This window comes from Pteropus medius, unplaced genomic scaffold (genome assembly GCF_902729225.1).
Source record: "Pteropus medius unplaced genomic scaffold, Ma_sr-lr_union100, whole genome shotgun sequence".
NCBI classification, from domain to species: Eukaryota; Metazoa; Chordata; class Mammalia; order Chiroptera; family Pteropodidae; genus Pteropus; species Pteropus medius.
The window spans coordinates 1,441,786-1,469,466 of record NW_024354499.1 but is presented as its reverse complement, the minus strand read 5'-3'; the positions used below and the strand labels follow the sequence as shown (position 1 = coordinate 1,469,466).

The following is a 27,681-nucleotide window of genomic DNA, read 5'->3' as shown; positions in this document are numbered from 1 at the left end:
TAACAGGTGTGAAGTGATATCTCATTGTGGTTTTGATATGCATTTCCCTTGTAACTAGTGATGCTTCCTGGAAAAAGTGTCTATTTAGGTCCTCTGCCCATTTTTAATTTTAATTTTAATTTTAATTTTTAAATTAAGTTTATTGGGGTAACATTGGTTAATACAATTATATAATTTTCAGGTGCACATTATCATTTGACATCTGTTTATTCTATTGTGTGTTTGCCATCCAAAGTCGTTTCCTTCAGCTACCATATATTTGATCCCCTTTACTCACTTCACTCTCTCCCTAAACCCTATATTTGACCCCCTTTACCCCATCTACCTCCCCATCTTTCCCCACCCCACTAGTAACCACGAGTCTTTAGTCCTCTAGTAACCACTAGCCTATAGTCCATGTCCCTGAGTCTCTGTTTGTTTGTCCTGCTCATTTGTTGCTTTTAGGTTTATATCCTACATATAAGTGATATCATGTGATTTTCAACTTTGTCTGTCTGGCTTATTTCATTTAGCATGATTATCTCGAGGTCCATCCATGTTGTCGCAAGTGGCAGTATTTCATCTCTTCTTATGGCTGAGTAATATTCTATTTATTTAGCCAATTATCTATCGTAGGACACTTCAATTGCTTCCATGTCCTGGATACTGTGAATAATGCTGCTATGAACATCGATGTACAAATTTCTTTTCAGATATGGGTTTTCAAGTCTTTGGGGTAAATACCCAAATGGGATTGCTCGATCAAATGGTAGATCAATTCTTAGTTTTTTGAGGAACCTCCATAATGTTTTCCATAGTCTCTGCCCATTTTTAAATCAGATTTTTGTTGTTGTTGTCATCGTTGAGTGGTATGAGTTCTTTATATATTTTGGATATTAGCCCCTTATAGGAGATATCATTTGCAAATATTTTGTCCCAAACACTTACTCATACAGATATATGTATCCCTATATTAATTGCAGCATTATTCATGGTGGCGAAGACATGGAAACAACTAAAGTGTCCTTTGATAGATGATTGGATAAACAAGATGTAGTACATATATACAATGGAGTAGTACAAAGCTATAAAAAAGATGAAACGTTGCCATTTGCGACAACCTAGATGAATCTTGTGAATATCATGGTAAGTGAAATAAATCAGATGGAAAAGGACAAGAACTGTATAATTTCACTCTTTTGTGGGATATAAAATAAAATGAAAAGAATAAGTAAATAAACTCATAGACACAGACAAAAGTATGGTGGTAACCAGAGGGGAAGGTGGGTGGAGGGAGGATGAAGAGGGTAAACGGGGTCAAATATATGGTGATGGAAGGAGACTAGACTTCAGGTGGTGAGCATGAGCTGTCATATTATATGGAGTATGCAGGTGTCATATTATAAAGTTATATATCTGAAATTCATATAATGTTATTAACCAGTGTTACCCTAATAAATTTTTTAAAATGGCCCTGTTCCTTGGTGGTTCTGGAATCAAGGCAACAGACTGCTGTGAAAACTTTTCCAGAATCTTCTCCCCTAAGAGGAGAGGGGAACCATGAAACATGCTTGGAAATAGAGCTGTAGAATTCCTTCGCCTCAGAGGATCTGCTCTGGAGTGAAATCCCCAAATAAAATGAATTGCTAAACACCCACTCCTGGAATCAGAAGAAACTCTCCTCTAAGGAGCATTTCACTGAGACATTAACACAGCAAGGAACAGAGGAGACACATTTCAACCTCTTGGCTTACTCTCTGACTTGGCATACTAGGCACATCATAACGGGCCTTGTAAAACACACCTAATTGTCTCTTATTCTTTAATTAACATCTTATAAAGTTGACAATATGATTATGATTGAATCAAACCAGAAACGAATTTGTGTTTTTATTGTCAAACACCATAGCTTCCTCACAGGAACTTAAGAGATAGTGTGGATAGAAAGGCAGCTGCCTACTAGATAAGGAAAAAGCAAAAATAGTGCTATCAAGTGCTCCTTTAAATCTTTAAAGAAGAAAATAGCTCTATTTCATGGTGCGTTGGAGGTGGTTGGCTGCTTCAGGATGAAGCTGAACATCTCTTTCCCAGCCACTGGATGCCAGAAGCTCATTGAAGCAGACGATGAACGAAAACTTCATACCTTTTATGAGAAGCATATGGCCACAGAAGTTGCTGCTGACGCTCTGGGTGAAGAATGGAAGGGTTATGTGATTTGAATCAGTGGTGGAAATGACAAACAAGATTTCTCCATGAAGCAGTGTTTTGACCCATGCATGGCCTTGTCCGCCTGCTACTGAGTAAGGGGCATTCCTGTTATAGACCAAGGAGGACTGAAGAAAGAAAGCACAAATCTGTTCGGGGTTGCATTGTGGATGCCAATCTGAGTGTTTTCAACTTGGTTATTGTGAAAAAAGGGGAGAAAGATATTTCCGGTCTCCCTAATACTACTGTGCCTCATCGTCCGGAGCCCAACAGAGCTAGCAGAATCCGCAAACTTTTCAATCTCTCTCAAGAACATGATGTCCACCAATAAGTTGTGAGAAAGCCCCCAAACAAAGAAGGTAAGAAACCTAGGACCAAAGCACCTAAGATTCAGTGTTTTGTTATTCCACATGTCCTGTAACATAAACATCGGCTTATTGCTCTGGAGAAACAGTGTACTAAGAAAAATAAGGAAGAGGCTGCAGAATATGCTTAACTTTTGGCTAAGAGAATGAAGGAGGCCAAGGGGAAATGCCAGGAACAGATTGCCAAGAGATGCAGACTTTCCTTTCTGAGAGCTTCTACCTCTAAGTCTGAGTCCAGTCAAAAATGAGATTTTGTAAGAGTAACAAATAAATAAGATCAGACATTAAAAAAAAAAAAGAAAAGAAAGAAAATGATACAGTAAATGCAAACGAATCCCATCCAGTGGGAAGGACTCGTAGCTGTCTGATTCTTTCATCAGCTTCCCTCCCTTAGTATAAGACTGTCTGAGAGTGGAACACTAAGGAAGAGTAGCTAGTACCAAACACCAGGCACAATTTCACCTTCTTCTCTTAGATTATCTCATTTAAAACTGCCAACCACCTATGACGAATGTTATTACCATTCCCTTTTACAGACGGGAACCTGAATCACAGAAAGGGAAAGTAACTTGCAGCCGATCACACTATTAAGTTCTATTAAATTCTGTGCCAGGGTTACAAGTCTGGAATTCTGACTTTATAGCTGTGCTTTGTAACACTACACTACACAGCCTTTTCCCCTGCTATACTCTTAAAGCAGTATTTCTCAATTTGTCATCCAAAGACAAACTTTCACGGACCCTGGAATTCTATGTGAATTAGCATTTTTTCTTTTTTGTGATTTTACCTTTTGGCATAACCTGAAAAAAATTAACACAAGCATCTTTGAGGGATTGCATTATTACTGGGTATAAAACTGTTTTGAACGTCTATTTGCCTATGTGAATCTGCCTTCTCTGGAGCCACAGCCTCGAGGAGACAGGGATTTGGTTATTCTTATATGCTGCCGAAAGTCATTCTTATGACATAATCCTCCATGGGTGAAAGAAAATCTCTGAATATAGTTTTACCCCTTGTTTACATCTCTCTTAGGCCTTTTTCCTTTTTTCATTGGCTGCCAATTCTTACTGAATGTTTTATTTCTCGAGTTCTTTATGAATTTACAGTGTAGGGAAAGTGGAGGTGTGGGGTTCTCTACTTTCTGAACATTAATTATCTGTATTCCTGTAGTTATGAGATTGTATAGATCATTTTATAAAAAACTGACCACTAACAAAATTAATCTCTCCTCAAACATCCTCATCTTCTTTACTCTAGAGTCTACCACTTCCTTCTCAAAGCCTGAGAAGAAAATGCAGCTTGATTGTAAAGAGCAATCGCAAGTGTTGCAAGAGATGCTGTATTTCATTTAGTTGAGAAAAGTGATGGGGAAAATGGAAAGGTTATGGACAAATGAGGATATGGCAGAGTTAAATCAGTTATTAAAGAGGAGAAAATCTACAAGGATTAGGATGGGATTGGTGCTTCAAAAGAGTAAGATTTGTCTCAAGGGAATAAAAGAGGTCCTTGGGAAGATAGATACAGCTTTCACATTTTTCTGTAAAAATGAATCTCTTTGTGGTTGTGTTGTTAAATGAAGGGTGTCATGCCATCCAATAATTTTGAAATAAACTTTTAATTTGGGAATAATGTTAGATTTATAGGTAAGTTGCAACTATAATACAGAGAATTCTTGTTTATCCCTCCTCAGTTTCCTCTAATGTCAATATCTTAAATTACCATGGTACATTTGTCAAAACTAACAAACTGACATTTGTATATTACGATTAACTAAACTCCACATTTTATTCAGAGTTCGCCAATTTTTTTCTACTAATGTACTTTTTATGTTCCTGGATTCAATTTAGGATACCACACTGCAGTTAGCATCTAATAATTTTGTCAGAAAAATTTTGACAAGAATCCCCATCAATATTTGATTCTGTCCTGATTCATTCTGAGAATTAGTTTATTGCAATTAGAATCAGAATTTTGTTACTATATGATAAAATAAAATTTTAATCATATTTTTCTTTAAATTTTCAAATGGGAGAACAAACAAAACCATTCCATATACAATTTATTATCAAATTTACTTCCCACTTGTAGAACTTTAAATTTTACCATTCTTCTCATCCTAATAACCATGCTTAGATAACTTCGATAGATGATAAGAGAGAGACTTCCTTAAAATATGCAAAAGAACATGTTATTAGAGTCTGTGGATGAAAAGAATAAGTAAGTTTTATGTCTGTATAATCAGTGGAACTGTGTGTAATATGCACCTATTCTTTGAGCTACAAATTAAATAAATAAATAAATAAGGGTTTTGATGCATTATAGAACCTTCAGATGAATACTCTGACAGTAATGCATTGTCAGATATTAATTACCTCTATCTGCCTCTTGTTGCACAAATATCTACCTTCAAATAGATATGCAGCATTATAACAAAAAAAGATTTCCATTCATTACAGGAGTATTATATTTCACCAATATCACTTTTATAATGTTATGAAATAAACTCTAGCAGATATGTAGCTTAAAAATTGGGGGTATGGCACCTTGACATTTTTTGGTTCAATAAATAACTCTTTTAATGGATTAACACTTTCCAAGAAGCTAAACTCACTCTTCTTCTTTATATATTTTTACTGACGTGTGGCAGTTAGCTTCTCATAAAATCGCTGTGGCATAAAAAAACATTTATTTCTCAGATGCCTGAAGGCTTCAACTAAATTGGCCTACCTCTGATCTTGTCTGGGCTCATTCATGTATCTAGGGGATGGGCTTTGAGTCAGCTGGTCTAGGCTGGGCTTGGCAGGGTGACGGGGTTCAACTCCATGTGACCCTCATCTTCCTACTCCTGGGACAATGAGCTAGCTGGGCCTATCCTCATTGTGATGACAGAAGCACAACAGAGCAAGCCCAGATTTTCAAGCTCCCTCTTGCATCATATCCATTGTTATCCCATTGGCCAAAACAAATCAAATGGCTAAACTCAAAATCGAGGGATGAGAAAATATACTCTGCCTTCCGATAGAAGGAATAGCCATGTCACATGGCAAAAAGCACAGGCACAAAGATGGCTGAAAAATCGTCAGTCAATTATCTGTTTGTTTCAACTATTTAGTTCTCTCATAACAGGGGCCTACCTTACAATCCTAAAAATTCAATAGAGCCTGGCCTTGTAAGGAATACATATGGGAACATTCTTAAAGCCTTAAATTGCAAAATATAGCATCTAATTTCTGTCACATAAAATTTAGAAAAAATAATTAGTAGTTTGAGGATCATGAGTTTACAGATTCTACAGGTTGGGTTTGGAGCAGTTAACTGAATAATGTATGACCATATGTTTGAGAGGACTGATCTCTGAGTCCTGGCCCAAGGTCTTTTCCCTTTTCACCTTGAGTATCAGTTCAGAACACTCAGGTTATTCTTGATGTAGGAACAGCAGAGGACGGTTTTGAAATCAGAGCACAGAGCTACATGTAATTCATAGGAAGGATTCACTCTGAGTAATAAATGTATTTATTCCCATTAAGCCTATAAACACTGATTATAGGCATATAATTATAGGCATATATGTTATTACATGACAAGGTTTCAGGAAATTTGTAAGGATTATGACAGGCATCATTTTCTTAAATAAGTGTCGCCCTATCACAATTGTTTTTTCAAGTGGCTAATTCTAGGAAGGTTTTTAAATCCTGTCTTTATTCCATTTTCTTGATGTAAATCATTTAGGATAATAAAGTACAATGAAGTTAAGATGAGTGCTATTGTCTGAACATTTGTGACACCCCTTTCCCCCCAAATTCATATGTTGAAATCCTACTGCCTAAGGTGATGATATTAGGAGCTGACATCTTTGGGAGGTAATTGGGTTACAAGGGTGGAGTCCTCATGATGAGATTAGTGCCCTTATAAGAGGCCTGAGAGGGCTCCCTCTACCTTCCCCAAGTGAGAATACAAGAAGTCAGCAGTCTGCAATTGGAAGAGGGCCCTCACCCGACCATACTGGTACTACTGTAAAATTATCATTTTTACCTCTGTAATTCAAAAATAATCTGTGATGAGATGATTTAAGGTGATAAATGTCCTATTTCCATTTAGCGTCTATTGATGAATCTCACCTGAGTTGATTATTATTGTGATGGCTATAAAATGGCGATTTTCTTATGCTATCTATTCAGAAGATAGAAAAAAATTCTAGTATTTTACTTTGATATAATAGGGAGCCCGATCTTGTTATATTTACATAGTCTGAACACTAAGATTTAAGAAACTTCCTAAATTCAACATCAAAATTTTTTCTTTGTTTTTATTAACATCAGAATTCTCTTATTTCCTTGTTTTAGTGATATTTTATAGTGATGATTATTCTTAATGTTTATTAAATGCTTACTCTGTGCCACACACTGTGGTGAGCATTTATAGTTTCTCATTTGGTCCTCATAGTCCCTAAGAAATAGGTACTATTATTGTCTCTATTTTCCGGGTGATACAATTGAGGATCAGAGAGGTTAAAAAACTTGCCTAGGGTCACAGAGCTAGTTTGCCCTGAAGAACGGCTGTTGCATCACCCATCATTATTTGTACTATAAAGTAACCAAGGGGAAGAAACTGATCTGCACTGGGAATGTGATCAGTGCCTTTATCTTCCATTCCTAAGGCCAGCTGTATTGTTACATATCCATTGTCTTTCATTGCAGCCACGGCTGGAGTATTTACTAGTACTTTGAGGTGAATTCTGCCTCCTGATGTGAAATGGAGTAAAAGGAAGTGTGTGGTAGCACAGTGCAGTGGTTTTGAAATGCTATCAGGAGGGATTTTTTTTTTTCTTTGACTTAAGATTTTGGATAACTTTTTTCCCCTAGTTTTACAGAGATACAATTGGCATATAACATTTTATTAGCTTAAGGTGTACAACATAAAGATTTAATATTTATATTCCAAAATGATTACCACAATAAATTAAGTTTATGTCCATCACCTCACATAGTTACAATTTTTTTTCTTGTGATAAGAACTTTTAAGAACTACTCTCTTAGCAACTTTCAAATATACAATACAGTATTGTTAACTATATTCACCATGCTGTACATTACATCCCCAGAATTTATTTCTCTTATAACTCGAAGTTTGTACCTTTTGACCATCCTAAACCCCTTTGCTCACACCTCAGTCACCCCATCACTGGCAGCCACCAATCTGTTCTCTGTATCAGAATTCTCTTATTTTCCTCCTGTTTTAGTGATAATACGATGTCTGGTTTTTTTAGATTTCACTGGATGAGTTTTCTTTCCCCATTGTTCCTTAGAGGGCTGAGCAACATTCAAGCATGAAATAGTAAGGTTCAAATGCTGAAATCAGGATTTTAGGAGGAAAATGTGGTGAAGGAAAAGAATGGGAGAGTAGAGTAAAGGGAGGAAAAGAAGAAGGGATGGTATTCCCAGTGGTCAATTTGAATGTAAACTCCGTAAGGTGAGGGACTTTTTTATTGCTCTATCTAGAACACGTAGAATAGAGTCTGGTACATAATGGGGACTCAGTATATTTGTTTAACAGATCGTAGGATCATGGTGCTACTGTAGTGTAGACGGCCCAGTGTATGGCAGCTGAGGATGTGCACCCATTACATTTCCTTCATGAAAGAATTTACCATTCAGTTGTAGAAGTGCAGTTGGCTGGCAGCCTCCAGCTGGTAGCACCTTTAGGCTCTGCCTCAGCTTTTAAGCAGAAACCACAATCTTGCCAATGATGAATGTAGAGGCGGGTATTACTGTCTGGCCCTTTTTGCCAAACATGATGTCCTCAAAGGAGCACTCTTTGCTTCAGAATTCACTGTTGGGTTGGCTGAGACCCTGTCAGATGTCCATTACAGTTTGAGGCTTTCTGCTGAATCCTGCTTCCTCTTTCTTTATCTTTCAAAGACCACCCCCATAAACCTCTGCATTTCTAACTCCATTTCCATATTTGCTTCCTGAAGGATCCAAATAACAAAGGTGTGACAATTTGCCTTGAAGCTTCATTATCACCTTGGTCTAGGACAAACTGTCAGGTTCTGATTTGTTCTGGGTGATAATTCAGTCTTCCCAGGTCTCGACAGTCTTTGTGGTAAAGTTATGTACCCAACTCTCAAAGACAGTGTTCATTAAAGTCTGTGGACTGGTGTTAGTCCATGAACTATTTGTCATTACCTGTCTACAACAAGATGAGTGCAGAAATTGAAATAATTATTTAGCATTTTTTTTTTAGCAAATATTTTATGGGAATTTGGCATTGCTGCAACAACCGTAATATGTGAACTAGTTTTCTTGAATGGGGTATGGATTAGTTTGGCTGTTGTTGAACTCACATGGTGAGTCTCATGTTGTGTGATTTGTGCACTAATCATGTACAGTGAGACCACATTGCACCTTGTGATACTTTAAAATTAGTTTGGCAATTGTGACCCTAGAAATGTATAAAATTGCTTTGATAAATAGAAAATTTAATTTTCAAGAGAACGTTAAAGATTATTGTTAGAATTGGCAATTGATGAAGGATTGAAGATGAATTCTGAAAATATATCATTTATTTCATTTCAGATAAAAGTTAAAAATAAGTATTATTAGCTTGCTGAAATTACTTTAAAAACTCTTCTTTCAAATATTGTATGTCAACTGTAATTAAAAAAAAAACAAACCCAAAACTCTTCTTTCATTCCCATCAATTTATTTCTATGAGACTAGTTTCTCTGCTATCTGTATAAAAACAAAAGAAACGGTTTAGATACATTACCCCTTACCACAAGCATTTTTAATCTGGCGAGGTTAGAATAACAAATAAGAAGAAAGCTCAATGCTACTCAAAAAACTTTGGGTATTGACATACAGAATGTTCGTTCAAAGCTTTTTGCTAAACAACGGTCGTGGAGTAATAAAAAGTTCGAAATGTAAAAAATGATGCTTACCGCTTATACTACATTTTCATTGAACAATACGTGCAATTTTCGTAAATTTATTCCTTTTACATTAGTTCTGATTGTGTTTACTAAATGTAACTTTATTTTTAATAATGAAAAACCTGGGCTGGTATTTTGCCTATCTTTCCTCCGTTTTTTTGAGTAATTAATTTTTACTGTATTTTACAAAAGTATCTCTTACCGATAGATTGGAAAAATAAAGACCCTGTCTTTAATCACAGATAATTTGGGAAGCTGCTCTTTTGGAAGAGGCTCATTTTGAGGGGGATAAGGGGAGTGTAGTAGGAACCAGTACCTAGGAATGAACTTAAGTGAAAGTTAAAACCTGAAAAATGCTTTAGTAACTAACATTTTTTTTTCTAGTTAAATACACTCACCTTGTATTTGGGGGTGTTGGACGAATACAAATCTAGAAAAAGGTACGCAGAGTCTCCCCGAAACTCCTCTGCAACTTTGTCCAGAAGCACTTTATAGAACCACCTTTGAGAGGGGAGAAAAAAGGGGGCGGGGCGAGGAGCGTGAGGTCATCATAGAGCGCCGCTGGAGCTGTGAGCAGAGCAGGCGCTTTATTAACGTCACCAACAAGCGACTGTTTTCCGGGAGACTGGAGTAGAAGACAAGTGAGTAATTATTCAAAGCTGGGGTTTGAATTTTTCTCGTGCTTCTGCATAAGTCCCCTTTTTTTTGTCTTGGGGTCCCTCTTTCATCCTTCCATTGGCTGTGAGGAGCGAGGTCGGACCTTGTTGCCTTTCGGGAATGCGAGCCACCTGAACCTTGGAGACAGCATCTTTACAGGACCCCCACTTCTCGTTCAGTGGCTGCTTGCAGGTTTCGGCTTACCTGGGCCCCTCACGTCTCTCTCTTGGTCTGGCCTTTCGCTTTTTCTTTCCCTTTCTTTCTTTTTTTTTTTAACGCCTACAGCACCTGGTGTTCCAAGGTGGTCTCCCATCCAAGTACTAACCAGGCCCAACCGTGCTTAGCTTTCGAGATCTGATGAGATTGGGCACGTTCAGGGTGGCATGCCTCAGACTCTTCAATTCTTAACTCCAGCTCTCAAATATTGGAAGGTGTAGAATTTAAAAAACACATGACTTCACAATTAACTTTCAGAGGTTTGCCTTCAAACCTTGTTTAGGAGACAGGCCTAAGGGAACGGTATAGGGGATTGACTTTCCTATGTCACCTACTCTTATCATGCACATTCATAATCACGAACTGCCTGCCGTTTCTATATTAGCCCACCTGAGATGGTGGACTAATTTCTACCTTCAGTTGCAATCTATAGTGGATAATTTCAAGAAAGTCATTTTACTTTATGGCCCAGGAATGTTCATTGTGATTCAAACTTCTCTTCTCTGTTCAAAAGATCTTTAATGTCTTCTTGTTAACTGCAGTTCATTTTGTCTTAATAAAGATGTATCTGTCCCATTGAGATGTTTGCTGCCCACTTTTTAACCTATTTGGACTGTGATAGCAGTAGACTGAACCGAGACTTAACTGTATGTTGACATTGGATCTGAAAATAACCAGATAACCCCTACCGAAATTCAGAGACTCGTTTGTGATTTGTTGAAATGATAGAACTCGTTTTGTTGAAAGATAAAATAATGACAGTGTGAACAGTAGTTTTTCAAAATAATCAAAACAATTCTCAGTCAAAAGATGTTAGAGTTGCCTTCAAATACTTGTGTTGTATATTATACAGTTCAGAGTTGATAGTTTTTCTTAACTGCTCTTAACTTTTTAAAGGGCTGTTCATATGTGTTATCTCAATTACTCACTCTTTCCAAACAGTTGACCCTTCAAATATGGCTCTAAGTAGTCCACATTGGATTAGGATAGTTGATCATTTTATTATTACAAATATATTGAGTGCTAATAGCTTTACCTATATCATTCATTTAATCCACACAATAGTCCTGTATGCTGTTATAATTATTTTAGAGATGAGAAAATGTAATAAGCAAATCCCATGGTTTTAGAAGGCAGTTTTGCAGCTTTATATTTATAATTTTGAAAACATATCAAATTAAACAAAATTAAACAATATAAGTAAATTCATTGTAATCCAATGTAATTATTCATCTCAAACTTGAGTAGCCTCTTTATAAGTTATATCTTATTTTATTATCAGACTTTGGGATAAATTTGTTTTTAGAGGTTTATCTTTTCCCAGGGATTTTACTGTAAGTCTGAAGGAGAATTACAGGTGACACTAACATGAACTGTCTGCCAAAGACAGTAATATTTATTGAGAGATTATTTGTACATTTCACTATTTTCTAAGATAATGCAGTGCAAAAAGTCATTACAGTAATAGAATTCTGGTGCAACATCTGCATATGTCTCTCTTAGTTCCAAAAAGAATTATATATTGGATTTGTTCTCTACTTCATAATTATGTATAACTACTTGTTATAGGGATGGAAACAGACCCAGAATGTACATTATCTTGTTTTTGATCCGTGTGGTGACTTCCTAATATTTATAAGTCGAAACTCCAATCCGATATTAAGATTCTTCAAAATTTTGTTCCAGTTTATTTTCATTGGTTTTAACCAGTTAGCAAATAGTTACTAAGTACCTAATATGTGGCAAGATATCGTATTAGTCATATGGAGATACAAATGTCATGCAGCATAAATCTTGCCTTGAAGGAATAGCCTAGCAGGTAAATAACCAGTGGAAAGTTCTGAGCAGAGGAGTGACATGATCTGATTCAAATTTTTAATGGGATCATTCTGGCTGTCTTAAGAACAGATTGTTGGAGGTAGGGTAGGAGAACTAATTAGGAGACTAATTAGGAAGGTGTTTTAATAGTTCAGATGAGATGATAGTGGCTTCACAAGGTGGAAAGAAGTGAATGTGGTGAGTAGTAGTTCAATTTTGGATTGAGCAACTAGAAGGGTGGAATTGTCATTAACCGAGAAGTGGAAAACTATGGGAGGAGCAGGTTTGTGGGTGAAAGTTAGGAGTTCAGTTGTGACGCATTAAGTTTGAGATGTCTGTTAGCATCCAAGTGGAGGTGTTGAGTAGGCAGCTGAGTCTGTCAAGTGTGAAATTCATTGGGGAGGCCATCGCTGGAAAAGAACATTTGGGAGTTGTCAGTGAACAGATGACATTTAAAATCGTGACACTGGAGATAATCACCAAAGAATTGAATGTAAACAGAAAAGAGAAGTAGTAAAAGATCTGAGTCCTTAGGCATTTTAGCCATTATAGGTTTGGGGAGATGAAGAACCAGCAAAAGAGACATAATGAACAGCTAGTGAGGAACAAGGACGATTTGGAGAGTCTAGTGTTGTCGAATTCAAGGTGAAGTGGAGTGTTCTATTTTGTCAAACGTAGTTGATGGATCAAGTAAAATAAGGATTGACACCTTTGGATTTATCAAGATACACAAGACAGTATTATTGGTGGATATATGATGACTAAGTCTGGAGAACCTTAGGAGCAAAGAGGAAGAAGAGACTACTTTTGTTTGGGCGATATGGAAGCCTTTTTATAGAAGAGGGGGCATTTGATATGGATTTTAAAGGATTGATAAGGTTTCACTAGGCCCAGAATTAGGGGAGGGGTATGAGGAGGGGTATCCAAACAGAAGTAAAAGCCTCACTTCTCTTCCTTCAAGGCCATACCTTCCAGTCAGCTGGTTTGAAGATGCTTTTGCATATCCTTGTCTTTCTTCTGTGCCCACTAGCCAATTCCTTGTAACCATTCTTGTTCCAGGCCTATTGAACACTGCTAAAGAAGTTCATAAGACACAAATTAATGCTACCCAGCCTCAACTGGGTCTTCTTTCAATTGCCTGACAATTCCTTTATTCCTCCTCTCTTCCTTCTATCAGTGGAGAAGGCTGATAGGAAAAAGTTGATTTATTTGAAATATGATGTTGGAGGATGCCTTGGACCACCAGAAAGACACACAAGTGGGTCCTGGAGCAAATAAGCGTGCAACATTGCTGAAGGCAAAAATGACAACTGAAGCTGTCCCACTTCGGACACATCATAAGAAGGAGAATTCTTTGGGAAAGACATTAATATTGGGAAAAATAGGAGGCAGCAGGAAAAGAAGACCAAACACGAGGTGGATTGACTCCATAAAAGAAGCCAGGGGCATGAGTCTACAGGAGCTGATCGGGGCAGTTAAGGACAGGACACTGTGGACATCACTCATTCTCAGGGTCCCCAGGAGTTGGAGCCTTTAAGAAAACATATGCATATACAAATATGCCTCCACACTCATATGTGTTTTATTTCTTAAAAACAAATGGATGTATTATATATCCTCTTCTTAAATTTTTGTTTACTGTAATATATCTTAGGAATCTAAGCTCTACATATTTTTTCATTGTCACAGAGTTTTTATATTGAATGAGTATATCGTAATTTATTTACCTAGTCCTTGTTAATGGACACATAGGTTGTTTCCTGCTTTAAAGTTTTAATGTTTTAAAGAGTGTTGCAGTGAATGTCTTTGAACATTATCTTGTGGGAAAGTAGACATTTTGAGAAGTTAAATTGCTGGGTCAGAGAATTTTTACATATATAAATTGAAGCATAGTACTTCAGTTTTGAAGCATAGTGCCAAGTTGCCCCACAAAAATGGTCAGTTTACACCAATTCATAGTGAATGAGAGGCTGTTTTTTTCACCTTTGCCCATACCAGGTACTATCAATGTTTTAAATTTTTGCTTATTTGACATGAAAAATGGCATCTTGTTACATTGATTTATGTTTCTGTAATTACAAGCAAGATTGACTAACTTTATGCTTATTAGTCATCTGGATTTCTTTATGCGTGAACTGCCAATTTTCTTTGTTCATTTTTCTTTTGGGTTGCTACGTTTTTGTTTTGTTTTGTTAACTTGATTTGTAGAGGCTCCTTTTATCTGTCTTTATGTTGCAAATATTTTCCCCTAGTTTTTCATTTGACTCTAAACTTGGTTTGTTGGTTTATTTATTTATTTCCTCATGCATGCATTTTTATAAGGGCCAGGTAAAAATATAAGACATCAGGATTTCTATTTGTGGGGAAGGAAATTTGTGACATTCTTAATTAGATACCCTTGACTGTCAGCCTTTGTTGGAAATGTAACCCAAACCTCATTTGAAGCTACAGGCTTTGTCTTGTTTTCATGAGTTTTGTTTATCAACTGTCACAGACTTGGTAGCACCCAGTAACCTACCTTTCCAATTATATTTGGGACTGAGGTGAGATGTAATTGAACTGCTTAAGTATTCTAGAGTGTATATTTAGGTATCCCCCAATTTATGAACTGAGTTGCATTCTAAAAGTTAATTTGTGAATTAGCTATCTAATTTTACTATGGAAATAATGTACATAGGTTTTTTAAATCTTTTCTTTCAAAATGTAATTAATCCATGAAGACTAGCTTTTTTAAAAAACAAATTCAAGATGTTATGTAATTTTAACCCTATGTATTTCAGTTTCATCTTTAAATTATAGGGACATTTTCTGTTTCCATAGATGACAAAATTATCAATAATTTCTTGGAGTCATCTAATATTCAATCCATGTTCAGATTTCTTCTTAAAAATATCTTTTTACACTTGGTTTTTACACACAGTCTCTCTACATTCCATTTGGTTCTCATATTTTCTAAGTCTCCTTATTCTTCTTCCTCTACCTCCCCTCCCTTTTCTTTATTTTTTTCTTCATGCCATTTACTTGTTACAGAAACCAGGTCAATTGTTCTGCAGAGTATTTCTCATTCTTTTATCTGTTGGTGATCATCGCCTGAATCTATAATTTTATTAGGGGTTGCAAAATGGCATTTTGAAAAAAAAGTTGTCATTTCTTCCATATTTTGTTAGCTGAAATTTGAAGTCTCGTTTTATTACTTGGGAAGTTGACAATCAAGAATAACAAAGCTGCTGTGGGAAAATGCTGCCAGAACAGCAACTTGAGATGCCAGGAGTATACCTTTCTCTGCTGTAGTTCTGGTGGCTTACAGGTTTGTGATGGTCTTCTTGATGTGTCATCAGCTTGGCTAGGCTGCAGCCCCCAGGTATTCAGTGAAACACCAATCTAGGTGTTGCTGTGAGGATATTTGTAGATGTGATTAAAATCCACAGTCAGTTAACTTTAAATTAAGGAGATTATTCTAGATAAACTGGGTGGGACTGACTCAATCAGCCTAAAGGCTTTAGAAGCAGAACTGAGGCTTTTCTGACAAAAGAGAAATTCCACCTCTGGATAGCAGCTTCAGCTTGTAGCTGAGTGCCAGCATGCCCTTCATGGAAAGCCTGCTCTGCAGATTTCGGAATTACTTAGCTCCCACAATTGAGTAAAAGCAGTTTCTCGTAGTAAATCTCTTCATATATATCTCCTACTGGTTCTGCTGCACTGGGCGAACCCTGGCTGGTACCCGGATCAACGCCCCTGACTCTCCTGTTCTCTGACAAAAGGGGGTGAGGGATGGTGCTGAGTCAGAGGACCTACTTCGTTTAGTGTTACCATATAATGAGTGGCTCAGACTGGGACTTTTGAGAGAGAAATGGGGAGCTGAGCGGGTGATGGGTAGAAGCAACAGATGTAAACTGGCACTGTCTTGGGCAAATTGAGACATAGAATCATTCTACATGTCCGTCACTGGTGAAACGACATCACTATGACACAGCCCCTTCAAGGAGCTTAGTCAAAGGGAAGTCAAGGAAATCAGTGGATGTTACCAGACAGTGTATTGAGTGACACGAGGCTTGTAGTGATGTTTATCCAGACAGAATGGGGGGGTGGCAGAGGGTGAAAGGTGAGAGTAAGTGAGCATGGAACATTTGGAAAACTGCCATCGAGGCTATAACCTTAGGATTGAAAGAGGGGTGCCATGAAAGATGAGGTTAGTCAGACAAGTAAGGGCCACATCCTAAAGGCCTTGGCATCCATACTGCGGGGTTTGGAATTTATCTTCAAGGTGATGGAGAGCTACTGCAGAATTTCAAGCAGGGCTGTACCATGGCCAGACTATTTTAATAGAAAAAATCTTATTTTGTAACATTCTTAAATTAAGAATAGAGAAAAGTTCACAGTAGAAGACTGCTCGGAGGCTCTTGAAATAATCTAGTCAGTGAGAAAGAGGCAAGCTTGTGGTATAAGGAGACTGAGGCAGCCGCATTGACAAAGCTCATTGGATTTGGGCTGGAGAAAGGAGTGAGGGGTCATTCCCAGGTTCCTGGCTGGACTAACCTCCTTGAAGTAGAGAACTGAGGAATGGTAGGGGGATGACTTCAGTTCTGCACGTGATGCTGTGCACCCCTCCTTTTCTCCTGTGGGTACTCTGGCTTCCATAACCAGCGAGAGGAGGGAAGGAGTAGAAATAATGTCCTGAAGGGATTTCTGGGAAGGATTTCCCCACCTCTGCCCCTTAGTGTCAGCCAGATTTTACTGAACGATGAAGAGGAACACATTTTCTCATACCCTGTTCCACCTTTTCACCTCTGCAGCTGGTGCTGTAGAAGGAGTAGGTGGAGGGGGGAGGAATACCTATAGAACCCTGGAGGGGAGTGAGGAGCAGAGGTGTGTGAATTCTTTCTCTTTTGGCATTTTACCTTATACAACCTTGGACAAGTTATCGAAACTCACAGTGGCTCAGTTTCTTGTCTGCAAGGAGTAGATGAGTTAACGTGGGTGATGTGCTTAGAATAGCGCCTGGCTGGTAGGGAATGGTGTTGAAATGTCTGCTATTGCTGTTAATACCATACATTCACTGCTTCATCCTGGGGTCCCAGTAACAAAGAGAACAGAGGGATGTTTCTGCAGCTCCCCCTGCACCTTTTCCTGTGGAAGGAACCAATATTCAGGAACTGTATATGTAAAATGTTAGAATTGGGGGGAATTTCTGATAATAGAACCTTTATGTTTTAGTCTGCCTTGCCTTTATTACTTAGTTAGGTGAAAGGCGGGTGGTTCGGTTCAGGTTTAATGGGGATAATTATTCTTCCTTCCTTGCTTTCAGTGTTCACCTTAACCCATTTTAACAATAAATAACTACTTGTTTATTGGGACTTAGGGACAGGGAATAATTGCAGGAAAAATCCACATTATGATTCTAGAAAGAGAAAATCTTTCTAACAAAAATTGGATGAAAAATTAACATTTAAATAAAGGTCTTTTTATGTTTTTTTATACTTGAGTATTTGTTAAAAGCCAAAATACTTTGCTAAAAGATGCCTTTAAAAAAAGTATCATGGTTACTTATTTTTATTACACATTTAATACATGCATTTTGAAAGAAAACTTAAAGAACGAAGAGTTAAAAAATGAGTCTGCTTCGATCCTACTCCCTAATCCATGGCCCTGCTCAGAGAGAATGTCTACATTTTATGTCTTCTTCTAGATTTTATGTCTTTTTCTATGTAGCTACACAGGTTTTTAAAAATGAGTGGCATATGTTAAGAAACATTATATGTTATATACAATGTTCTGCGACTTTCCTCATTACTTCTCATATTACCACATAAAGATTTACTTCTTTTAATATTCTTTTGGATGGATATGATATAATTCTTTTAATTATTTCCCTCTTGATGAATATTTAGATATGTCTAGTATTTTATTAGAGGTTATTTATTCAGCATGTTTATTGAATGCCAGACAGAGCTAGTGAACAAAATGTAAAAATTCCTGCCTTCATGTAGTTACCATCTTTGGAGGTGGACAGACAGTGAATGAAATAAATACATCAGATGTTTTTGAGGATTTAAAGGTAGAGAAAGAGATAGGGAGTACAGGGCATGAGGAGTAGGGCGTGTTTATGAAAATAGGGTAATTGGAAAGGTTTACCAATAAGTAATATTTAGGTAAAGAACCGGCAGGTAGTCATAAGCTCTGAAGCTACTGGTGGGGGAGGAAAGGAGGAGGAGAACATTCTAGGAAGGGGAGAGAAGCTTGAAGATCCTGGGGTAGGGGCACGCCTGACGTGATTGGCGAGGAGCAATGATGTCATTTGTGGCTGCAGTGGAATGAGCAAGGGGAAGAGTAGGAGCCGCAGAGGTCACAGAAGGCAGCAGAGAAGGCAGATTGTATTGAGCTTTTTAGGGCATTGTGAGGACTTTGACTTTTACTCTGAGTGAGGTGGCAAGCCTGTGGAAGTATATGAGCAGAGATATGACATAATCTTAGATTTTGAATGATCACTCTTTCTTGATGATGAACTATTGAGCTGGAGACATGGAGGCCATACGGGAGGCTATTGCAACAGTCTAGGCAAGGCACAAAGATGGCTTGGACCAGGGTGGTAGCAGTAGAGGTGGCAGGATGAGGCTAGATTCTGAATATGTTTTAAAGATAGGGTGAGAGAGAAGAGTCAAGGACCACTCTGAAATTTTAGGAACAATTGGAAATGTGGAGTTACCATGGAATGAGATGGGAAAGACTGCAGTAGGCAAGATTCGGAATTCGGCTTTGGGCACATTATGCTTTAGAATCTGTTAACATCCAACCACAGGTATTGAGCAAGCGTTGGAAATGTAAATTTGGAGTTCAGTGAGGGAGGTCAGACCTGGATATACAAACTTGGGAATCATCACTTTATTAATGAAGTTTAAAACACCGAGCTCACCTAGGAAGTAAATAGAATAAAAGAGAATCAAGGACAGGCCTTGGGACACTTCAAGGTTAAGAGGCTGAGGATATGAGAAAGATGACCAAGAAATCAGCTGGTGAGGTAGGAAGGAAACCAAGAAAATGTAATGCTCTAGAAACCAAACAAAGGGAGTCAAGGATGTGAGATGATGAGAACTGAGACTTGACCATTGAACTTAACTGTAGCTCTGTGGGTGACCTTGACAAGAGCAATTTTGAGTAAGAAATAGGGAGCTTGTTTGTAGTAGATTTAAGAGTGGAGAGAAACTCTTTAGAGGAGTTTGTTCTAGGAAGGAGGTGGAAAATAGGGCTTTTAGCTGGAGTGGGATATGAAGTCAAGATGTCTCGTTTGTTTCTTGTCTAAGATGGAGAAATAAAATGTTGAGCTTTATGGGTAATGATCCAGCAGAGCGAAAATAGATGAAAGAGAAAGTGGGGGAAATTCAAAGAGTTTGAGGAGTCCCATTTTGACGAATTTATATACTTGTCTACGAGGATTTCTTTAGACTAGATTCTGAAGAGGATTTCTTGAGTCATGTACATTTAAGAAATCTGTACTGACTTATATTCTACCTTCAGTGTATACCTTTCTAATATTGAACTTTAATAATCTTTAAAATTATTGCCAATCTGTTGGCTGATAGTTTATTTTAATTTGTTTTATGCTTTGTAGGAACTCTGTATAATCTAACTAATCCTTGTTATATTTTGGCAAATATTTTTTCCTAGGCTGTTTCTTTTAACTTTGCTTACGTTACTGTGTAGATGTTTTTTCAGTTTTATGCAGTTAAGCCATTTCCTATTATAGCATTTGGGTTTCATTTGGATTATATAAATATTTTATATACTCTTTTAATATGTTTATTTACCTTTTAAAATTCATCTGGAGTTTATTTTTAAGTGTGTTATGAAATAGGTGTCTAAGTTTTCCATCTTTTCCTGTGTTCTTAACCAGTTAAATACCATAAGAATTAACTGTTTCTTGAATGTTTGGAAAAAATTACATATAATAGCTTCTAGGCTTGGATCCCTTTTGGAAGGTAGATGTTTCGACTTATTTTAAATTTTTTTTCCTGTGATGAATTGTCTATTTGGTTTATGTACTTCTTTTTAGGTTAGTTTTGTTAAATGATTATTTTTTCCAGCACCTCGTTCTTTTTATCCATATTTTCCAATTTATTGGTTTATGGTTTTACATGAAGAGAAGAAATACTGAGTCATTTCTCTATCTGCAGTATAACTCTTGTACGTACACCTTTATCTTGGCTGCAGATGCTGGAGCAGTCTTTTCACAGCTCCAGAGATTGGGTTAGCTATTTTTAGCCCTCATGGCCCAGCTCTTACTGCCCTTCATCTTGGGGTTACTTCTAGATTCTCCCCTTTTGTTTGTAAGGAGTCGGAGGCTTCTTGGCGTGTTTCAGTCCGATCTGATTTTCTCTTTAGCTCATACAAATTTCTACTGTTGAGGTCTGCTGATGGGATGTGCCCCTCTGAGTTTCCAGCATTACTATGGGCTTATTTTTATTTTTCTTCTACCATTTTGGAGAGATCTTTGGGAGGGATGAGAGGCAAATACATATTTTTAGTTAGCCTTTTGAAATAGGAAGGCACAATTCTTTTCCTGTGTGGTTTTCTTTTATCATAGTTCTTTAATTGCAGGTTGTACAGTAGTTGGACAGTAACTTTACAGCACAAATAGTGATAGATAAACTTCACTTTTTTTTTTTTTAAACGAACCCAGATGTCTCAGTGGAATATATACTCTTTGAATAGAAATGTTGATATATTGTGACTAAATATTCAAAAAGTACTTTTTAAACTTAAATGACATAGTCATAACATTTAGAACTATGAAGGTCTTTACAGATCATTAGACCAACTGCCTTATTTTATGGATGAGGTATTTGAGACCAAGAGAGATACAGTGATTTATCTAAGGTGACAGTCAGTGGTCAAGCAAGACAAAAAGCCCAAATCTTGTTACCTCAGTTCTGCAGTGCTATTTGCTATTTTACACATTCTTGCTGTTCTCCTTAGCTATGTAACGAAAGAGGTATTTTTAGCTAATAAAAAAAAAATTTTTAAACCTAAAGATAGTACACATGCTTAGAATTGCTTCTGAAATTTGGTCTTAGATAACATATGAAATAAATATTATGATATAAATGTGAATTTTAAAAGAATGAACTGTCAAGGTGTGCTCTAGCCTAAGTGAAAACCATATAGTTTATTTCTCCCAAGTTTCCTTTTTTCTGCTTCATGTGATTTATGAACTCTTAGAATTTCTTATTACTATTTTAAAGAAATCTAAGGAATGTTCATATAAATATAAATATAAACATAGGCTTGAAAATGATTTTAGTGATTAAAAATCATAAGATATTTCAGACCTAGCATTTCTCATTTTTTAGTTTAATATACCATGCTGCTAGATCAACATTTAAATTTAGAAGGGCTAAAATATATAAACTTTAAAAAAAAAAAAGAGTTTTGCTTATCATTTTTTCAGCAAGCATTAGGGGATATACTTATGGCACCTTCATTGCTTTGCTTGGTCTTTAACGTAAACAGAAAGTTTTTTAAATGTAGATTTTGATTATTGATATTTTATGTTTGGCAGTCATGTCTTTATTTCTTAAAAAGCACTGAGGGTTTGATATGTGTACATTAGTTGACTGGGCGGGTCTGTTCCTCCCTCACCTCCTCCCCAATCCCATCATCCCCAAGCAACTTAAGAAGAGGGGAAATTTGAATGTACTTGCTCTAGAATTATATTCTAAGATCTGTTTAATTATCCTCAGGTTTTAACTCCTTTAGCACTTTTGAAATACACGTGACATATTGATATATATATATCTTTTGGTAACCTGTAGAGCAATCTTTGTCTCTAATATGAATTCTAAGAATTTACTTTTTTTCTAGTCCGTCATAATGGCAGGAGAAGAAATTAATGAAGACTATCCAGCAGAAATTCATGAATATTTATCAACATTCGAGAATTCTATTGGTGCCGTAGATGAGATGCTGAAGACCATGATGTCTGTTTCTAGAAATGAGTTGTTGCAGAAGGTACTTGAAAAATGTAACTTGCAAAACCGAGTGCTGTGTTAGGGAACATATAGAAGTTGATTAATGATATATGCTCTTTTCCCCCTTTATTTCAATTTTATAAGTGTTTTTGGGTATTTTTAGGGGGTAAAACAAAACAAAGCAACTTTAGGAAATATTTCTTAACTGTTTTTATTTTGACTTGTTTCTGCAGAAAAAGGAGCACTTCTTTTCGACAGGCGCTATCTTTGACCTTTTAAGTATTACAATGATGTTATCAGGGTTTCTGGAAACTATAGAACAAAAAGTAAATTGACTTTGACAGTCGAAAACAAATCTCATTTTGTTTCTTCTGTCTTTGGTATTGCCTACGCATTTTAGCCTGCTTCTTATACATAAATGCATCATGTACAATGTTTATATTGATAAATTACTTTTGACATACAAAGCCCAGATTGTAACTCCTGAAATTAAAATAATTCAAAAGAATTTTTCTTGGATTATACACATTCCTTGTCTAACTAAAGATGATACCCTGAATTGAAAATTTGTGGGCAAAAATCACTGGTTAACAAAACTTCGTCATTTTGCAAATTATTTCCAGATCATTTGGTTATTGGATTATGGGAGTGAAAAAAATATTTTTTTGATATCTTGGGCTTGGTGAAAGTTTAAAATATGATGTGATGGTGCTCAAAGATTGTATTTCTCTCTCTCTAGTTGGACCCACTTGAACAAGCAAAAGTGGATTTAGTTTCTGCTTACACATTAAATTCAATGTTTTGGGGTACGTATATTACTTTGGAGTTAATTAGAAAGCAAATTACTGCGTCAAAGGTGATTTATTTTTTAAAATGCTAGCAATTTATATACAATTATACTTCATGGCAATTTTAATAGTCAGATATTTATTTATTTTAAATCAGAATACCAGATGCCTGTGAGCCACACATACATTTATTATTACTTAGAGATTGAATAATTTAAGATTTAATCTATCGTTTGTATGACTTTTTTCTGTGAATAACTAGAACTTCTTTAATTAATGCTCTTAATTAATACATACAGCATTTTATTTCATGAGCTCTTTCTCTTGTAGTTTATTTGGCCACTCAGGGAGTTAACCCTAAGGAGCATCCAGTAAAGCAGGAACTGGTAAGATTGCAGTGGGTTTCTTTTTACTTCACATGTCTGTCTGTGGTAGTGTACCTGAAGTTCAGTTACAGTAATTGTGGAGAACAAAATTATTTAGAGTTGAAATTATGAAAGTGAGTCAGATTTCATCATGTCTTTAGTTTTTCTTTTTCTTACCTTTGCTAGAGAATTGGTATTCCATATATTACATAAATCTCTGTATGGGGAAAATGTTACAATTCTAGTAATTATTTATAACTTCCATATTATTTTTCCTATAAATTCTTGAAATCTTGTTCATCTCTATAACTGCCTTTAAAAAAAAAAAACTCTTACACACTTTTTAAAAGTATATTCTAGTTGATTTACTAGCAAAGACGGGAAAATTTTTCCCCCACCTTTTCAATTCTTCCATTAATTCATTTTCTCAGCAGTAAAGAATCCAGTTCAGCAACAAAGCTAAAAGCTTTTTTGGCACCAGTTGTATGTGTACTGTCCAGTAATTCCGCATTAGTGACATATTTACAACCTGTAATAAATCTTCTAGGTTTGTCTTTGTATTCCATTTAGATGTATAAGTACAGTATATAAAGCCTAGTATCTTAGAGTTTTTGCTGACTTCAAAAATTAAATCAAATCATTCAATTTGAAAGAGAAAAAGTAGAAATCAAACTTATGGTTATCTTCTTGTTTATGAATAAGAATATTAATAAATTTGTGTTTATAAAATATAAGGTAAATATATATGTGAAATACACTTGACACTGTATTATTGTTCTCAGGTCATATGGTAGTTGATATGTATGTTATATACAACTTAGTAAAGTACTTGGTCACTTATTTTTAAAAAATGAGCAAACCAGATCTGTTGTCTTCATTTTCTTAATGTGTAGACTAAGACATTTTCTTCTTTTAAAGTTCTTGGGGGATAATAAATTTATTTTTAAATACAGAAATTGTGAAAAATACTTAAAGCAAAAATATAAAGCTATATGATACCTAGATCTTGATTTGAGCAGTGATACTGGCTTTCAGTCCTAAGAAGTATACATTGTGTCATGTGTTTTCAGCTTTCTAATATGGACTTTACATTTATAAAATTTCTCAATTTTCCTTTAACATGAAGTAATTTGGAATATTTTAATACTTGGTTCTGTCTTTGGAAAAAGATAAACTCATCTGTCTTCTTTCTCCCTCAGAACCTACTTTATGGAGGAGTACATTCATATTTTGGACAAGAGTTGACAAATAAAAAACATACAAACCTGTTCTTTTCTAACCCTATGACAGGCATCACTAATTGATCACAGAGTTAGTGTGTGAGACGTATATCATGACTGGGGAGAAGCATTGAAAATAATCAGTTTACTCATTCAACAAATATTTGAGTGCTGCTAAGAGCCAGGCATTATTTCCAAGTGAGGTGATTCTTCAGTGAATAAAGCTTGTAAATATCTCTGCCCTTGTTGTGGCAGATACCAGACTATCTAGTGGAGGGAGACAAACTATCAACATAATACAACAAACAAATAATAAATAAATATGAATAGATAGTATGTTAGAAAGTTGTATGTTATGGGAAACAATTTAAATAGAGCACAGAGCAGAGGTGATTAGAGTGGTTGGGTCGGACTGTGGTTTTGAACGGTGGTGGCAGGTCCAGTTACCCAGGTCAATGTTTGACTGACTGGAAGGAAGGGAGTGGGTGGCTGTGTGGGTGTTTGAGGAAGGTCTTTCTAGGCAGAACGGGAGTGGGTCTGTGTTGGGAGGACTTGAGCTTTTACTCTGAGAGAAGTAGGCAGCCACGAGAGAGTTTTGAGCAGAGTTGTTAGTCTTTTACAATTAAAAAAATTCTACGGTTCTGCATTTTTTTGTGCATGTTTATATAACTATTTTGATTATTTTAATGAAACTTGCTTTTTAGCAGTGATCCATCATTTACTGTGCTATTTTGTGGCTCTCATCATGTTTATTTCTCCAATTGAAGTATAGAATAGTCCTTTATTCCAATTAGTGGTCTCAGAAGATTTTAATGGTATGACAACCTATTATGTTTCTCATCTTGTTAAATCTGTTTAGAACTGTATATGTCATTAAAAAAATATGTGCTTATCAAAATCACAGTTATGAGATTGAATAAAAGATCTTGTATTTTCATTCTGTGTATTTTAATTGTGACACTAGAAAGTAACATAAAAAAATAAATAAATTGTGCTTCATTTATTTCCTGTTTAGAAAAATTTTACGAGTTGAGTTTGTATGTTACAAGTATATAAGAGCTCTATTTTAGATTGTAGACTTCAGGTAGTAAGAGTTAATATATGGATTTAGGTTAATGCTAAGTAAAGAATGTATAAACACATCTCTAAACAGGTCAGTGCTTACCTCTGTAGTGATGTCTTAGTCTAGTTCTCTCTCTTTCGAAACACTCAGAACACTTCTGAAATGGCTTTAATGTCTCTTTTTCCCCCAGACTGTGAATCCCAGGAGAGCACGGAGCAAATTTATCCTGTTTCCTTACACTTACTAGCTCCACTCAACAGGCAATAAATACATACCTATTGAATTTAACTGAGGAATAGTATAATAAACTTCGTGGTGGTGAACAGCTTAGTAAATCTGTTGCCTTTCTTCTTCTTTTTTTTATCTTTAAGGAAAGAATCAGAGTATACATGAACAGAGTCAAGGAAATAACAGACAAGAAAAAGGCTGGCAAGCTGGACAGAGGTGCAGCTTCAAGATTTGTAAAAAATGCCCTCTGGGAACCAAAAGCAAAAAATGCATCCAAAGTTGCCAATAAAGGAAAAAGCAAAAACTAACCTTTTGGTTTCGATGTACACTTGTTCAAAAAATACATTTTATTGTTTTACACAAAATAGATGATTATGTGGCAATGCAGAGTTTAAATGTATTCCTTATTGAATTCATTTATAAAATTTACATTAAATTTGTAATGCTAAATACTTTTATCCCCCAGAAAGATTAAGTTATCTTCATTGATTTTCCTATAGAGCACTATGAGGTTTTTAACATTGTGGTACATTTTATATTTATAGTTTACCATCTCTCTTGACAGAAGCAACTGTGAAATTTAAGTTAAATGTTCTTTGTAAACATTTGTTTATTTTAAGTGAATAATGACTTTATGAAGTATGCTATCTGAAGGTCGAAGTTTTAAATACATCTTTTTTCACTATATATAAGAAAAAATGAAATGGCTTGAATGTCCCATTTTTTTCCTGTGTAGTTATTCGACCATATTTTCATGATTTTAGGAATTGCTTATTTTGATATTTGAAGTGTGAATTTAACACTTTAAGATTGTACTTTAATTTTGGCACTTTGCCTCTGTGTCTCGTTTAAAGTAAACATTCAGCCATTTAATGGCTGAATTTTGGTATAACGGCTATATCCTGTCAATAAAGACTGTAAATGTTGCTTAGCTGACCAGTTTTTTTTCTCTTTTGAGTAAACTTGCTCTTGAAATTAGCAAGATAGGTTTTAAAAATCATCGGTAATATAGAAATTTGTGTTTTTGTTCCTGATGCATAGTGCCCACAGTTCTCTTGGTCTCACTTTTCCAGATTGTTTGATTACATGTTTCTGAGGCTACATAATGTACATACAAGTGTTTGGAACAACATTCTATGTTATATAATGCCACTCAAGCAGAGGAGAAATCCAAATGAGATTACATTGTATTTATATTCTGATTTATTTTTCTAGAATATATGTTACAGAGAATTCTATGTGTTAAAATTATTTTTTATGTCTAACCCATGAATTTTAATTATATTCCCTTAATGCTTTCAGTCTTTGAATCCACATCATTATGTGTAGGAATGCCAAGTACAGTAAAGTACTTTAATTTTTGAAAAAGAAGTTGTTAAAATTTTCTATGTGATTAATTCTCCATAAGTAACCTTGAATAAATGGTTTTCTTGATTTATGGTAGCATGTATTGGAAATGGTCTAAAATATAATGGATTTTATAAAACATGTTGAACTCTTTCTATGACACATGAAGAGGAAGTCACTGATAGAAGCAGAAAGTCTTCTGGCTCAGATGTCAGACAATTTTTGAAGTGGAAGAAAATTTATAGTTATTTCACTCTTTTCATTTTCATTCTCTCAAATTTTTGGCTTTTTAAAGTAATTTCTTCATGAGAGAAATAAATTATTAAAATCAAGTGTAGTCTACGTTGGCCTTAGTTATTGCAAAGAAACTTATAACTTGCATTTCCATATGTTTTCTAATTTCATAAAGAAAAAAAGTTAAAATGTCATACAGTTAAAGAAAATCATTAGCCAACTTATTGATTTGTGAAAGTCCAACTCCATAGTCTGTTAAATTTTTAGGAGATTCTTACATGAATAAGTCAATCTTTATTAGGA

At 35.7% G+C, this 27,681-nt stretch overlaps 1 protein-coding gene and 2 pseudogenes across 1 annotated transcript; 2 read left to right on the top strand and 1 right to left on the bottom strand.

Moving 5' to 3' along the window:
- The first annotated feature begins 2,044 nt into the window (after positions 1–2,044).
- LOC120594476 (40S ribosomal protein S6-like) lies at positions 2,045–2,802 on the top strand (annotated as a pseudogene).
- Positions 2,803–10,049: 7,247 nt separating this feature from the next.
- On the top strand, positions 10,050–27,235 carry C1D (C1D nuclear receptor corepressor). The gene is made up of 5 exons (XM_039852424.1): positions 10,050–10,121; positions 22,027–22,173; positions 22,873–22,939; positions 23,252–23,307; positions 25,941–27,235. The coding sequence occupies exons 2-5, from the start codon at positions 22,036–22,038 to the stop codon at positions 26,103–26,105; spliced, it is 426 nt and encodes a 141-aa protein (XP_039708358.1). The 5' UTR covers positions 10,050–10,121; positions 22,027–22,035; the 3' UTR covers positions 26,106–27,235.
- On the bottom strand, positions 10,414–10,531 carry LOC120594669 (uncharacterized; annotated as a pseudogene).
- Positions 27,236–27,681: the final 446 nt, after the last annotated feature.

Coding starts and splice junctions, on each gene's coding strand:
- C1D (XM_039852424.1), top strand. CDS start 22,036: ATGGCAGGAGAAGAAATTAATGAAGACTATCCAGCAGAAATTCATGAA. Junction 22,174..22,872: donor GAAATGAGTTGTTGCAGAAG/GTACTTGAAAAA, acceptor CTCTCTCTCTAG/TTGGACCCACTTGAACAAGC. Junction 23,308..25,940: donor ATCCAGTAAAGCAGGAACTG/GTAAGATTGCAG, acceptor TTTATCTTTAAG/GAAAGAATCAGAGTATACAT.